Source organism: Lissotriton helveticus, chromosome 3_1 (genome assembly GCF_964261635.1).
Source record: "Lissotriton helveticus chromosome 3_1, aLisHel1.1, whole genome shotgun sequence".
Taxonomy (NCBI): domain Eukaryota; kingdom Metazoa; phylum Chordata; class Amphibia; order Caudata; family Salamandridae; genus Lissotriton; species Lissotriton helveticus.
In genome coordinates, this window is record NC_136061.1 from 401,306,631 (window position 1) to 401,319,759 (window position 13,129).

The following is a 13,129-nucleotide window of genomic DNA, read 5'->3' on the forward strand; positions in this document are numbered from 1 at the left end:
ACTGCTGATCAGTGTCAGAGTGTAAGTGCTCCCTCTGTAAATTGTGATATTGATTGGCATATTTGTATCACCACGAAGTCCCTAGTAAAGTGCACTGTGTGTGCCAGGGCTGGTGATGACAAATGCTACTAGTGGGCCTGCAGCGCAGATTGCGCCACCCACATGAGTAGCTTTAAAATGGTGACTCAGGCCTGCCAGCGCAGAGCCTGTGTGCAGTCAGTGACTGCCATGTCAGCCTGGCCAGTGTCCCCACTGGCTAGGCCTAACCCTTCCCTGTCTGTGCACATCAGTCACCCCTATGGAAGGCTCAAGGTACCCCCCTGGGCAGGGTGCAGTGTATAGCTAAGGTAGAGCATGTACTAGTGCAGGTCACATGCTCTGGTAGTGGGCAGCAGCCATTTCATGTGCTCACTGCTGTAAGGCTCTCTTGCTCCATAGAGTAACATGGAGGAGACTGGCCCCATGTGATGCCAGCCTATCTTCCCATAGGAACAAGATGGGACATAAGTGAAAGATATCCCTGAACTCAGAATTTAATGACACATCTGTTAGTGAAGGGTGTTTTTAAATCCTGTGTTGGAGAATAGCACTTTTAGAAAGTGGCTGTTCTCTTGTCTAAACCTTTCTGTGTGCCTGAGTTTGTGGAATGCCTGCCTGGTCTGGATGTGACAGGGGGGGCTGCAGAGCCCCGGAGGAGAGGGTCGGAGCCAGCCCGGGGATGAAAGGGCACATCTGCCTGCCTGGGAGGTGGGAGGAAGGAATGCCTGATAAGTGCTGGGCTGCGCTGGCCTGCCTCCCCCTGCTAGCTCCCTCCTGGTGGTCAACTGACACCTCTGGCCCTGAAGCTGACAGGAAGAAGAAAACCAGAGACACCTCAGTGCTCCGCAACCCCCAGAACTGGTTTAGACTGGACCCAGGGCCTCCATGCACAAAGACTTCAAAGGACTTCAAAGACATTGAGGGGTATAAGGAAAGGACCCCTGACTACAGAAGTCAGATTCTGAAATTCAGCAACCAAGAAGGAACCTCGGCTGGAAGGAGGACGGCTAGAGAACCAAAGGAAGATTGCCTTGCTGTGTGCTCTAAGGGCTGACCTGTTCTACTGTCTAACTGGAAGCTGAGGAGGAGAAAGGGACTTTGCTGTGTGCTGTGACCCTGCCTGCTTGCAACTGCCAAGACTTTGCTGTGTGCTGTGTCTACAATCTTGAATCTCCAAGGGCCTGAGAAGAGCTGGCCCCCTGTCTGCAACCCAGGGACATAAAGGTTGCCCAAGGACTACAAGACCCTGCTGTGCCCCCTGAAGCTGCTGTGTGGCGAGGAGATCGTGAAATCCTGTAGGTTGCCCGATCAGTGTGTGGGCTGCTCTCTCATCTGCTTGAGAGCGCCGCGCTGACCCAGCCTGCTGAGGGGCCAAGATCGGCGTGTTCATCGACACGCGTGTGTGTGTGGCAGCCCGGAGACTTGTGGGCCTTCCCAGTGCAAGGCGCACTGAAAACGACTGTGAGCTGTGTCACCACCGCGGCCCGGGGGCCAGGAATACCCCCCCCCCCAAGATCGCCAAGCGTTGGAGAGCTGAGGCGCCAAAGAACGAAGGCGCCGCGCTCCCATTGGTGGAGGGAACCGAGCCCCCTCACTAACGCCGCGACGGGATTGGCCCGTGCGGCGCAGCGTCATCAGTGGTGGTGGGCCGTGATTGGTTGACGGCCCCGCATCGTCAGAGCCGAGTCCCGGGAGCCGCTCTGCCATTGGCTGACTCCCGGGTACTGAAGGGGCTCGTCTGAAGGGCCGCGACCTGATTGGTCCGCAGCGTGGAGCAGCCTTCAAGCCGCCGAAGAAGCCGTGATCTGGTGACCCCCCCAGCGAGGAGCCGACCGCCGGAGCAGCGGCCTGACCTTTCCTCGCCGAGGGAGTGAGTCCGCGTGTGTTCCCCACCCCTGGCCGGTCGTCCCCCGAGGTGTGCTGCATCCCCCGCCGCTCGTTGGATTGTCGAGAGCGGGCGGGAGAGCACGAGGGGACCGGCCGGGGCAAGGAGCGAGTGAGCTCTACGGGGCGCGAGGCGTCTGAGACCATCCGGCGCACGTAGCAGCCCCGAACACCAGGAAAGGAGCCCCCCTTCCCCCAGCAACCGGGTGAGACGCGCAGGAAGCGCTGAGAGTCCCTGACACCAGGGGCTCGTTATAGGGGCTTATTTTTGTTAGCGCTGGTATGGTTTACCCTGCTCTCGGGAGAGCGCTTGATTAGGAATCAGTGGCCATATGTTTTTTAACTACTGATTTAAGGGACTTGAGACTATACATGTTTTTGGCATAAGAACTTCCTATTTACAAGCACCATTATTAAGATTAAGTGCAACCCGTAAAGATAAAATGCAACAGCTTTCTGAAGAAGTGTTTATCATGCAACTGCTTTAATTACTTGCTGAAACTAGATAAAGTTATATATTTTTATAAAATATACTTACCTGTGTGGTCTCCGTTTGTGGTGGATTGGGGATTATTGTTGTGTTAAGTGCAAATGTTATCCACATTGCCTCTGTTTAGCCTAGACTGCTCGCGCCATGCTACCTAGAGGGTGAGCAGGGGTTATCTCAGAGGGTTATTCCTTCACCCTGACTAGAAGCAAGGGTCTCTACTTGGCCTAAGGGACTTACCTCTGCCAACCAGAGACCCCCGGTTCTAACAGTAGGGCAATACCGCCATCATACCAGCTTGTTGTCAATTTTGTGAGGGCGATATGGGGAGTTCCCTGGTTCCAAAGCAAGGCACGTACTTCAGAGTCGATAAACTGAAAATACTGCGGTGAGACTAAATATGGCATATTTTGCAGGGAATACAGAAAGCGCTGGAGTGACATCATCTTGTAGAGGGCAGCTCTACCTAAAAGCTTAAGGGGTAGTGATTTCCAATGGTGTATATCTGCTTTAAGGCGATGCAAGGGGGCAACAAGTTAAGTTTGTGGAAAGCAGAGGAATCCGGCGTAATATATATTCCTAAATATTGAAAGCGTCTATCACTATTTGGGCGTCACAGCCTCCCGGTAAATCCGGAGGGTTCCCACTCAAAACATAAATCAGGGATTTATCCCAGTTAATAGTGTAACCGGAATATTTTGGGAAAAGAGCAAAGATGTGGAACCCTCGTCGAATAGAAAAGGGGGGTTTAGCCAGGTACAGCAAAATGTTGTGGGGGGGAAAGGGAAATCTTGTCCGTTCAATCCAACGACCAATTAAGGCCCCTAACAAGAGGGTCTCCCCTTATACAGATCTTGCCTATACAATTTTGTGTGATAGTTTGATAGCCTAGAGGAATGTTTTCATGCAACACTTGAGCCATGTCATCAGATAACCATGATTCAGATATGACGAGTAAGTCAGGTTGTGTGTCAATGATAAGGTCATAGATATGATGCTTGTTCTTTGAGAGTGATTGAGCATTTATTAATAGACAGTTTAGAGAATGTGTTTTGGTGATGGTGTGTCTTAGTATTTGTAGAAAAGTGAGCAGTGTTTTTTTGGAATTGTAGTATGTGTGACCTTAATGCTGGGATTAGCTGTATGAGAATAGCAATAGTGTTGCTGTTCTGTAGTGTATTCCTTATCCAGCAGACGAAGAAGTCATTTTGATAGGTCTGCATGTGTAGGTGGTGGAGATGGTGGTTGAGAGCTGTAGTTTTTGTAGAGTAGCCTTGTTGTGCAGTAAACCTGGAGATGCAAAGTTGTGAAGAGTGGCATGTTGCTTATGTTGTTTGCATCGGTTTAGGGTAGAAGGTGTATGGGTAAGGTGTGGTAGTGCAGCATGTAGGTCATATTGTAAGGTTCTAAATTGTCCAATGGATGAGAGGCGGTTAAAAGAGAGTTGCTGTATATAGGTGTAGGGAAAGAGCAAAAGCTTGGCATTGATTTGGTTTAGGGTGTGTATTAGTTGAGATTTCTGTAGACCAGCACAAGTTGTGTATCTTCTGTTACTGCATGAAGAGAGAAACACTGATTGTTGGACAGTTTTTTTTTAATATTTAAAAGTGATGTATTCAATTCTAACCTGTTAAGGTGTGGATCAATTTTTTAAAATGGCTGCTAAGCCAGGCATGGTGCAAACTCACCTCAGATGTTATTCTAGAAGAGCCTACCCAGCTCCTTGATCTTAGGTGATGCTATGTCTTTACACTGAATAATCTGGCAAGTTAGGCAGCAGAAACCTTGAGGCTCCTATGCAACTCAGTCCGTTTGAACAACTGCTCCACAGATTTTTAATCAACTGGTCATTTTAAAGTACTATATGGCAGTTAGGGTTTACTCCTTTCCTTGCTTGGCAGTTTAGCTCCCCTTTTTGTGGTCGCATTACCACAGAAAGTTGTTCCAGAGGCTTGGGTTTAATTAACAGAAAAGGAATTGTGCAATCAATAAGGTTGTACTTCTGATTATCAATATGTTAATGGTAAATTGTATTTATATATCGTTTACTGCACCTAACGAGGCATTGAAGCGCTTTGCAGCCTGCAGGACCCTACTCCAGAGCCCAAGATTGGAGGTTAGTAGTAATAGCCACAACATATGAAGAGAAATACATACAAATAATCTAACTACTGGCAATTGCTCAGGATAGCCTTCTAACACATTGTTCTTTGCCCACTGTACCGCTCTAGGCAAAGTAAAACTGACCCTGCTCCTCATGGGAGACCATCCCAAATCTGCCAGATGAGTCCCATTTGTCTAGGGATCTCACTCAAACTCAAACCGGTTTCAGCTAAATAGACATCATCACTGAGGTTTAGCTTGGATTCTGTGTCACACTGAGCAAGTGACCCATCTCTGGGCATACTCTTTGCCACGTATGGCGTTACATAATACTTAAAAATGCTACTCCGAGTGACTGCCAGTGGTTAGACGATTTTCAACCATTTCTACTATTATCACCTTTGTGTGTTTTATGTACTTGTGACAGCTGACATCTCTGCAATGGAATGTAGGATTAATTTCAAGCCAGATGAAGTATGAGTTACTCGGTCGAAGAAGGCAGTATTTAAACCACTTTGGGGGACTGATAGGCCACTAGAGCCAACTAAAGTGCATACAGGCTTGTCTTGAGATTCAAAACATTTCTCCAGTCAATAAGAAGTGCCTTTTTGCCTTTTTCTAATCTTGACATTTTTTTCCAGTAAGGTATCAAATATCACACTGGTCAAAAAGAACCAAAATTGACATCAGGACCTGACTGGTGAAGCCACACCACTCCATTTTGTGCATGAGTTTTTAAAACAAAGCTTTTAAGAAACTTCTGGACTTTTGACTCCTTTTAAAAAATGTATTTATGTTGCAAATAAGACTTGTGAGAGTGTTGTCATTGCATGTGGCATCCATGCTCCTTTCTACGTGCTGGAGGTAGTCGATGATTGCTAAAATCTTGTACTTCGTAAAGTAATGTGCATTGTTTATTTCATGTTAGGTGCGTTACTGGTCTTACTTTCAAATGATGATGTTTGGTCATTGACTTAAATTGTAACACATTCTGCTGCACAGCCTTGTTCAACACACAGAACCTTTGTATTTTTCAGATTTGACCATGGATCTTACTGGGCTACCTCTGCCTTTCAAAGGACCGGACCTGGAACTCTCTCAGAAGAAGCTCAGGTAAGAGTTGGTTATTGTTTGAATAGACCTTTAAAGGAATACTTCAGTCTCATTCTTTAGGATTTAAACCAATACCTACTTCAGATCTAATGGGCGCTTTTATTTCAAAACATAACCAAAAGAGTTACCCAAAAATCAAAGTAAAAGATCCTTCCTTAAGAACTAACCACAATTAATAACTAACCTTGATTCCATCGAAATGAGTATCACAACACCAGCTTAGATTGAAAATAACATCACTGCTTCAAAAACAAGCAATAGAACCAGTTCCCCCATTACAAAGACCTAACATCATCTATTCCAGATCTTTGTGCACCCAAGAAAGGCCCCAAATTAGAATTTAGACTTGTCTTGAACCTGTGACAAGTCAACAAGTACATCAAAAAGGGAATAAATCCAGATCTAGGCACTGCATCAGATCTATCCACAGCACATGAAAGAAGACTGGATGAGGACTTCATATCCTAGCATGCCCTTCTGCACTAAGCAGCACTACTACAGGACATGACACGCCTTGCCAGGAACATAAAAGAAGGTCTGGCCTTTACCTCTTGATTTCATGAAGCAAGACCCTAATGAAGAGGAGCCAATCCTTGAAACGCGTTGGGCACAAAGTAATTGCAGCGTGATGTGAAGGGCAGGTCAAGGAGAAAACCGGATTGTTGGGACTCTGTGTGTGCCCTCCAAAAAACGCTTTGGGCAAATTGGTGATATATATATATATACTTATATATATATATATATATATATATATACACACACACATACATACACATGCATATACATACACACATTTACCTGATCTATATTCACAATTTCGTTGTAAAGACAATGCGTGGTAAATGATGCCTGGTAAAGGAATTGCATGGTAATGATGTGTTGTAAAGGCTGTTTCCCTCTTGTAATATCCGTTATTGACTCTGGTAGTGTGGCCCTGACTGGTCGACTAACATCCACACAATCCCCTATGAAGCCCATTTTACATACAACAGCACGCCTCATTGCAGAGAAAAAAAGATTCAACCACATCTCTCTGTAGCCTTCCTCAAGAGGTAAGGATAAAGTTCAAACTCTATTGTCTTACTTACAAGGCTCTTGAACATCAGAAACCAACTTATCTCACAGATCTTGTGGTCATATCAGGAGGCGTGAGACATCCAGAAGTAAAAATTCTCAAATCCTGGAAGAACTGAAACTTGGCTCTTCCTGAACCCTGAAAAAATCCTTCTCTGGTTCACCCTCTACCACCTGGAACTTGCCAACATTTTATAGTTCAGAAAAGGTCAAAAGATCCACTTCTTCAAAACATATTGCTGTTACCCTGGTTATTCGACGGCTACATCATAATGGGATTAGGAATGGCCCTATCTTCACTACAGTATCAGAACTGACTGGGATCACCCCATTGAAGTCATGAACACACCATCATTTTTTTTTGTTCAGAATTGAGACCTGCTTTGGGGCACTTTATTTTCAGTTCAGGGCAACTAAAGCAGCTTTTTATCCTCTCTTCTCCTTCCCCGCCCATCCACTCCTCCTTGTTCTCCTTCATATTTTCAAGAATAGCGATATTTTTACTATGTAACGTGCTTGATACCATAATAGTGACATTACACTGTTTAAAATGGTTAAAATAATAAATAAATAGGGGCTTGGTGTGCAACAAGCATCCAACCATTTTAATGTTATGGCCTAATGTGGATAGCACAGGGAAAAGCCTTGTGCGTTACAGATGGAAAACACACCTCGAACCCGTGTTGAATAGGCCCATAGTGGCACATTCTGTGCAGAAGAGATTTCATGGTGCTTCCGTTAAGTAAAGTTCAGATTAGATCAGTTTGGCTGGTTAAAAGCAGGGTTGGGCAGTGGCCTATAGGACAATCAGACAGTACTGAAGTAGATAACACTTACAATAGAAGTGTTCAAGTCCAGTCTTTATTGGAGCATACACATACAAGATAGACTAGTCTGAAACTGAATAGGAACCCCAAGCCTAGGACCTGGAATGCCAACAGAATGATACAGCTCAGCCTATAAATACAAAGGCTGACAACAATAAGGTAAGGAATACCTGCAGTAAAGAAACTTGGTTAAAGAACATGGAATTAAGAATACAAAGAATGATATGAATAAAAAAGCTAACACTAGCTACAAGAAGGGTCTGAGTGGGCATGTTTTATGGTCTGCTAGGCGGGTTTTTACTGTTGATTTCCCTGACATTAAAGCAAACATTTCTATTTCAATTATTATATCCATGCAGTTTTCCATATGTTGCAGAACACTTATTCAGCTTATCTTTACAAGTTAAAAACTTCCCTAATTTGCAAACATGTCTTGTGACCAGGCCTATTTTCTGTCCCAACCCTACCCTGGTGGAATCACCCCCAGTCACAGATCTGGGATGAATCCATCATCGTTCTTTAGCTCACTACACACCCCAGCCATATGCAAATCAGTCTTGACCCTGTTCCTTATGGTAACAGTCCAGCCCGAATTACCAAGACAGGTCTTTCCTGGACCGGAACAAGCATCCTGGGATCGGTTCTGGGGTAATGCCCCTCACCATGGGCGTCCGCAGGGGGGGGGACAAGAGGGGGCGCTTGCCCCCCCCTGGATCCAGGCCTGGTTCTAGAGGATGAGCCCACATACTTGGGCCGACTTTCCTGCTGGGGCGACTCCTGAAAGGCTGCTACAGCAGCCCGAGTGTGAGTCCCAGCAGGTTACAGAGTCATCCGTTCCATTGTCATGGGCAGTATGACAATGGGCCGGCAGAGGAGACACAGCATGGAGCATCTCCCCCCATCCCAGGCCTCAGGAGATGACGTTGAGTTCTTGGGGAGCTGCTGATGCTTTCAAGCAGCACAATTAGCAGGGGCCGTGAGCTTTAGTCCCTCACAGCAGGCCACAACGATCACATAAAAAGCTAAGAGGCGTGGGTGGAGGCGTCGTTTGGGGAGCGGGGTTAGTGCCAAGTGACAGACCGGATTGAAATTGAAAGTTTCATTCTCATGAATTTGTGCAATGGGGAATACTCAGAAAAAAACACTAATGTTATGTTGTATCTTTGTATTTGCCTTTAAGACAGGTGCCTCGTGATAGGAATGCTATGATGCTTATGGAATGTCATGAGTGCATCTATCGAAGAGTGGGGCAGTTGCAGAGGAGTTGGACTGCTTGGTGGCTGCTCCCTGGCCCTCACCTGTATTATTTATATATGTTGCAATAAACTGGAATCTATATCTACAATTGTTCTCCTCATTACAATTGGCGACGATCGGACAGAAAAAGACCCAAGAACAATTTTTTTTTCTCGTTCTCCTCATTACAACTAAGGACTGAAATAACTACATTTAAAGAACAATATGACTAAAAATGGAAAAAAATGGAAATTCGATTTTGACAATGTTGTAGTGGAAAAATGTAACTAACCCTCCATGTTGAGGCTAAGGGAGACGTAAGAGCAGAGGAGAGATAAAAGAGAGAGACAGAGCCAAAAGGAAAAATAAGAGACGGAGTGGCGAGTAGAGACAAACGGAGAGGGGGAGAGGAAAGAGGGAGAAATGATTAACGAGAGAAGATAGTGAAAGAGGCGAAGGGGGGACATTATTATAGATAAGCACAATGAGGCAGGGAGACAGAGGGCGACTGACAGAGGAAGACAGACAGAGGGAAGGGGCAACAGAGGGAAGGGGGCGACATAGGGAGGGAGACAGACAGGCAGGGAGACAGATAGAGGGATTTACAGGGTGGGAGACAGACAGAGACAGACCGAAGAAGAGAGACCGAGAGAGAGGGAAAGAGAGGGAGACTGAGAGAGAGAGAGACCGAGAGAGGGAGACCGAGAGAGGGAGACCGATAGAGAGGGAGACCGAGAGAGAGAGACAGAGAGGGAGGGAGACAGGGCAACAGAAAGAGGGAGGGGGTGACAGAGGGAGGGAAACAGACAGGGAGATAGATAAAGGCAGACAGACAAACAGAGGAAGGGAGACAAACAGAGGGAGGGAGACAGACAGAGGGAGACAGACAGAGAGGGAGGGAAACAGAGAGAGAGGGAGACTGAGGGAGGGAGACTGAGGGAGGGAAACAGAGGGAGGGAGACAGGGAGGGAGACAGGGAGGGAGGGACACAAAAGGGAGGGAGACAGAGGGAGGGAGACAGAGGGAGGGAGACAGAGGGAGGGAGGCAGAGGGAGGGAGGCGGAGGGAGGGAGGCAGAGGGAGGGAGGCAGAGGGAGGGAGGCAGAGGGAGGGAGACGGAGGGAGACTGAGGGATGGAGACTGAGGGATGGAGACTGAGGGAGGGAGACTGAGGGAGGGAGACTGAGGGAGGGAGACTGAGGGAGGGAGACAGGGAGGGAAGGACACAAATGTGAGGGAGACAGAGGGAGGGAGGCAGAGTGTGGGAGGCAGAGGGAGGGTGGCAGAGGGAGACAGGGAGGGAGACAGAGGGAGGGAGGGAGACAGAGAGAGAGGGAAACAGAGAGAGAGGAAGACGGAGGGAGACAGAGGGAGGCAGAGGGAGACATAGAAAGAGGGAGCCAGAGAGAGGGAGCCAGAGAGGGAGGGAGCCAGAGAGGGAGGGAGCCAGAGAGGGAGGGAGCCAGAGAGGGAGGGAGACTGAGGGAGGGAGACTGAGGGAGGGAGACTGCGGGAGGGAGACTGCGGGAGGGAGACTGCGGGAGGGAGACTGCGGGAGGGAGACAGAGGGAGGGAGACAGAGGGAGGGAGACAGAGGGAGAAAGAGAGAGGGAGAAAGAGAGAGGGAGACAGATAGGGCAGGGGACAGATAGGACGGGGACAGAGGGAGAAAGAGAGAGAGAGAGAGAGAGAGAGAGAGAGAGAGAGCGAGGGAGGGAGACCAAGAGAGAGAGAGACCGAGAGAGGGAGACCGAGAGAGGGAGACAGAGAGAGAGACAGAGAGGGAGGGAGGCAGAGAGGGAAGGAGACAGAGGGAGGGAGACAGAGGGAGGGAGACAGAGGGAGGGAGACAGAGGGAGGGAGACAGAGGGAGGGAGACAGAGGGAGGGAGACAGGGAGGGAGACAGGGAGGGAGGGAGACAGAGGGAGGGAGGCAGAGGGAGGGAGACTGAGGGACGGAGACAGACAGAGACAGACCGAGGAAGAGAGACCGAGAGAGAGGGAAAGAGAGAGGGAGACCGAGAGAGAGAGGGAGACCGAGAGACCGAGAGAGCGAGAGAGCGAGAGACCGAGAGAGCGAGAGAGCGAGAGACCGAGAGAGCGAGAGACCGAGAGAGCGAGAGACCGAGAGAGAGAGAGACCGAGAGAGGGAGACCGAGAGAGAGGGAGACCGAGAGAGAGAGAGACCGAGAGAGAGAGAGAGACCGAGAGAGAGAGAGAGACAGAGAAGGAGGGAGACAGAGGGAGGGAGACAGAGGGAGGGAGACTGAGGGAGGGAGACTGAGGGAGGGAAACAGAGGGAGGGAGACAGGGAGGGAGACAGGGAGGGAGGGACACAAAAGGTAGGGAGACAGAGGGAGGGAGACGGAGGGAGACGGAGGGAGGGAGACAGGGAGGGAGACAGGGAGGGAGGGACACAAAAGGGAGGGAGACAGAGGGAGGGAGACAGAGGGAGGGAGACAGAGGGAGGGAGGCAGAGGGAGGGAGACAGGGAGGGAAGGACACAAATGTGAGGGAGACAGAGGGAGGGAGGCAGAGCGTGGGAGGCAGAGGGAGGGTGGCAGAGGGAGACAGAGGGAGGGAGACAGAGGGAGGGAGACAGAGGGAGGGAGACAGAGGGAGGGAGACTGAGGGAGGGAGACTGAGGGAGGGAGACTGAGGGAGGGAGACTGAGGGAGGGAGACTGAGGGAGGGAGACTGAGGGAGGGAGGCTGAGGGAGGGAGACTGAGGGAGGGAGACAGAAGGAGGGAGACAGAGGGAGGGAGACAGGGAGGGAGGGACACAAAAGGGAGGGAGACAGAGGGAGGGAGACGGAGGGAGACTGAGGGACGGAGACTGAGGGAGGGAGACTGAAGGAAGGAGACTGAGGGAGGGAGACAGAGGGAGGGAGACTGAGGGAGAAAGAGTTGAGGGAGACAGATAGGGCAGGGGACAGATAGGGCGGGGACAGAGGGAGAGAGAGAGAGAGAGAGAGAGAGAGAGAGCGAGACATATGGAGGGAGACAGGGCAACAGAAAGAGGGAGGGGGTGACAGAGGGAGGGAAACAGACAGGGAGATAGATAAAGGCAGACAGACAAACAGAGGAAGGGAGACAAACAGAGGGAGGGAGACAGACAGAGGGAGACAGACAGAGAGAGAGGGAAACAGAGAGAGAGGGAGACAGAGAGAGGGAGACAGAGAGGGAGGGAGAGAGGCAGACAGAGAGGGAGGGAGACAGAGAGGGAGGGAGACAGAGAGGGAGGGAGACAGAGGGAGGGAGACAGAGAGGAGGGAGACTGAGGGAGGGAGACTGCGGAACGGAGACTGAGGGAGGGAGACTGAGGGAGGGAGGAACACAAAAGGGAGGGAGACAGAGGGAGGGAGAGGGAGGGAGACTGAGGGACGGAGACTGAGGGACGGAGACTGAGGGAAGGAGACTGAGGGAGGGAGACTGAGGGAGGAGACTGAGGGAGGGAGACTGAGGGAGAAAGAGTTGAGGGAGACAGATAGGGCAGGGGACAGATAGGGTGGGGACAGAGGGAGAGAGAGAGAGAGAGAGAGAGAGGGGGGGGAGGGAGACAGGGCAACAGAAAGAGGGAGGGGGCGACAAAGGGTGGGGAACAGACAGGGAGACAGATAGAGAGGGAGCCAGATCGGGTGGGGCACAGATAGGGCGGGGGACAGAGGGAGAGAAACAGAGGGCAACAGACAGAGGGAGGGGGGCGATAGAGGGAGGGTGACAGACCGGGCGAGAGACAGACAGAGGGAGGGAGACAGAGATAGAGGGAAACACAGAGAGAGGAAGCCAGAGCGAGGAAGCCAGAGCGAGGAAGACAGAGAGAGGGAGACAGAGAGAGGGAGACAGAGAGAGGGAGACAGAGAGAGGGAGACAGAGGGAGGGAGGGAGACAGGGAGGGAGGGACACAAAAGGGAGGGAGACAGAAGGAGGGAGACGGAGGGAGACAGAGGGAGGGAGGCAGAGGGAGGGAGGGAGGCAGAGGGAGGGAGGCAGAGGGAGGGAGACAGAGGGAGGGAGACAGAGGGAGGGAGACAGAGGGAGGGAGACAGAGGGAGGGAGGGAGGGAGACAGAGGGAGGGAGACAGAGAGGAGGGAGACTGAGGGAGGGAGACTGAGGGACGGAGACAGACAGAGACATACCGAGGAAGAGAGACCGAGAGAGAGGGAAAGAGAGAGGGAGACCGAGAGAGAGAGGGAGACCGAGAGAGAGAGGGAGACCGAGAGAGCGAGAGACCGAGAGAGCGAGAGACCGAGAGAGCGAGAGACCGAGAGAGCGAGAGACCGAGAGAGCGAGAGACCGAGAGAGCGAGAGACCGAGAGAGAGAGAGACCGAGAGAGGGAGACCGAGAGAGAGGGAGACCGAGAG

The 13,129-nt window shown here is 50.2% G+C and overlaps 1 protein-coding gene across 2 annotated transcripts in view; it reads left to right on the forward strand.

Annotated features, from left to right (window-relative positions):
* INPP5K (inositol polyphosphate-5-phosphatase K) overlaps nucleotides 1-13,129 on the forward strand; it is a 408,122-nt gene that overhangs the window by 77,956 nt on the left and 317,037 nt on the right. For both annotated transcript variants that reach the window (XM_078680171.1, XM_078680170.1), the window contains exon 2: nucleotides 5,551-5,626. In XM_078680171.1, coding sequence (XP_078536297.1) covers nucleotides 5,559-5,626 — 68 coding nt within the window. In that variant the 5' untranslated portion in view covers nucleotides 5,551-5,558. The remainder of the gene's footprint in view (nucleotides 1-5,550; nucleotides 5,627-13,129) is intronic.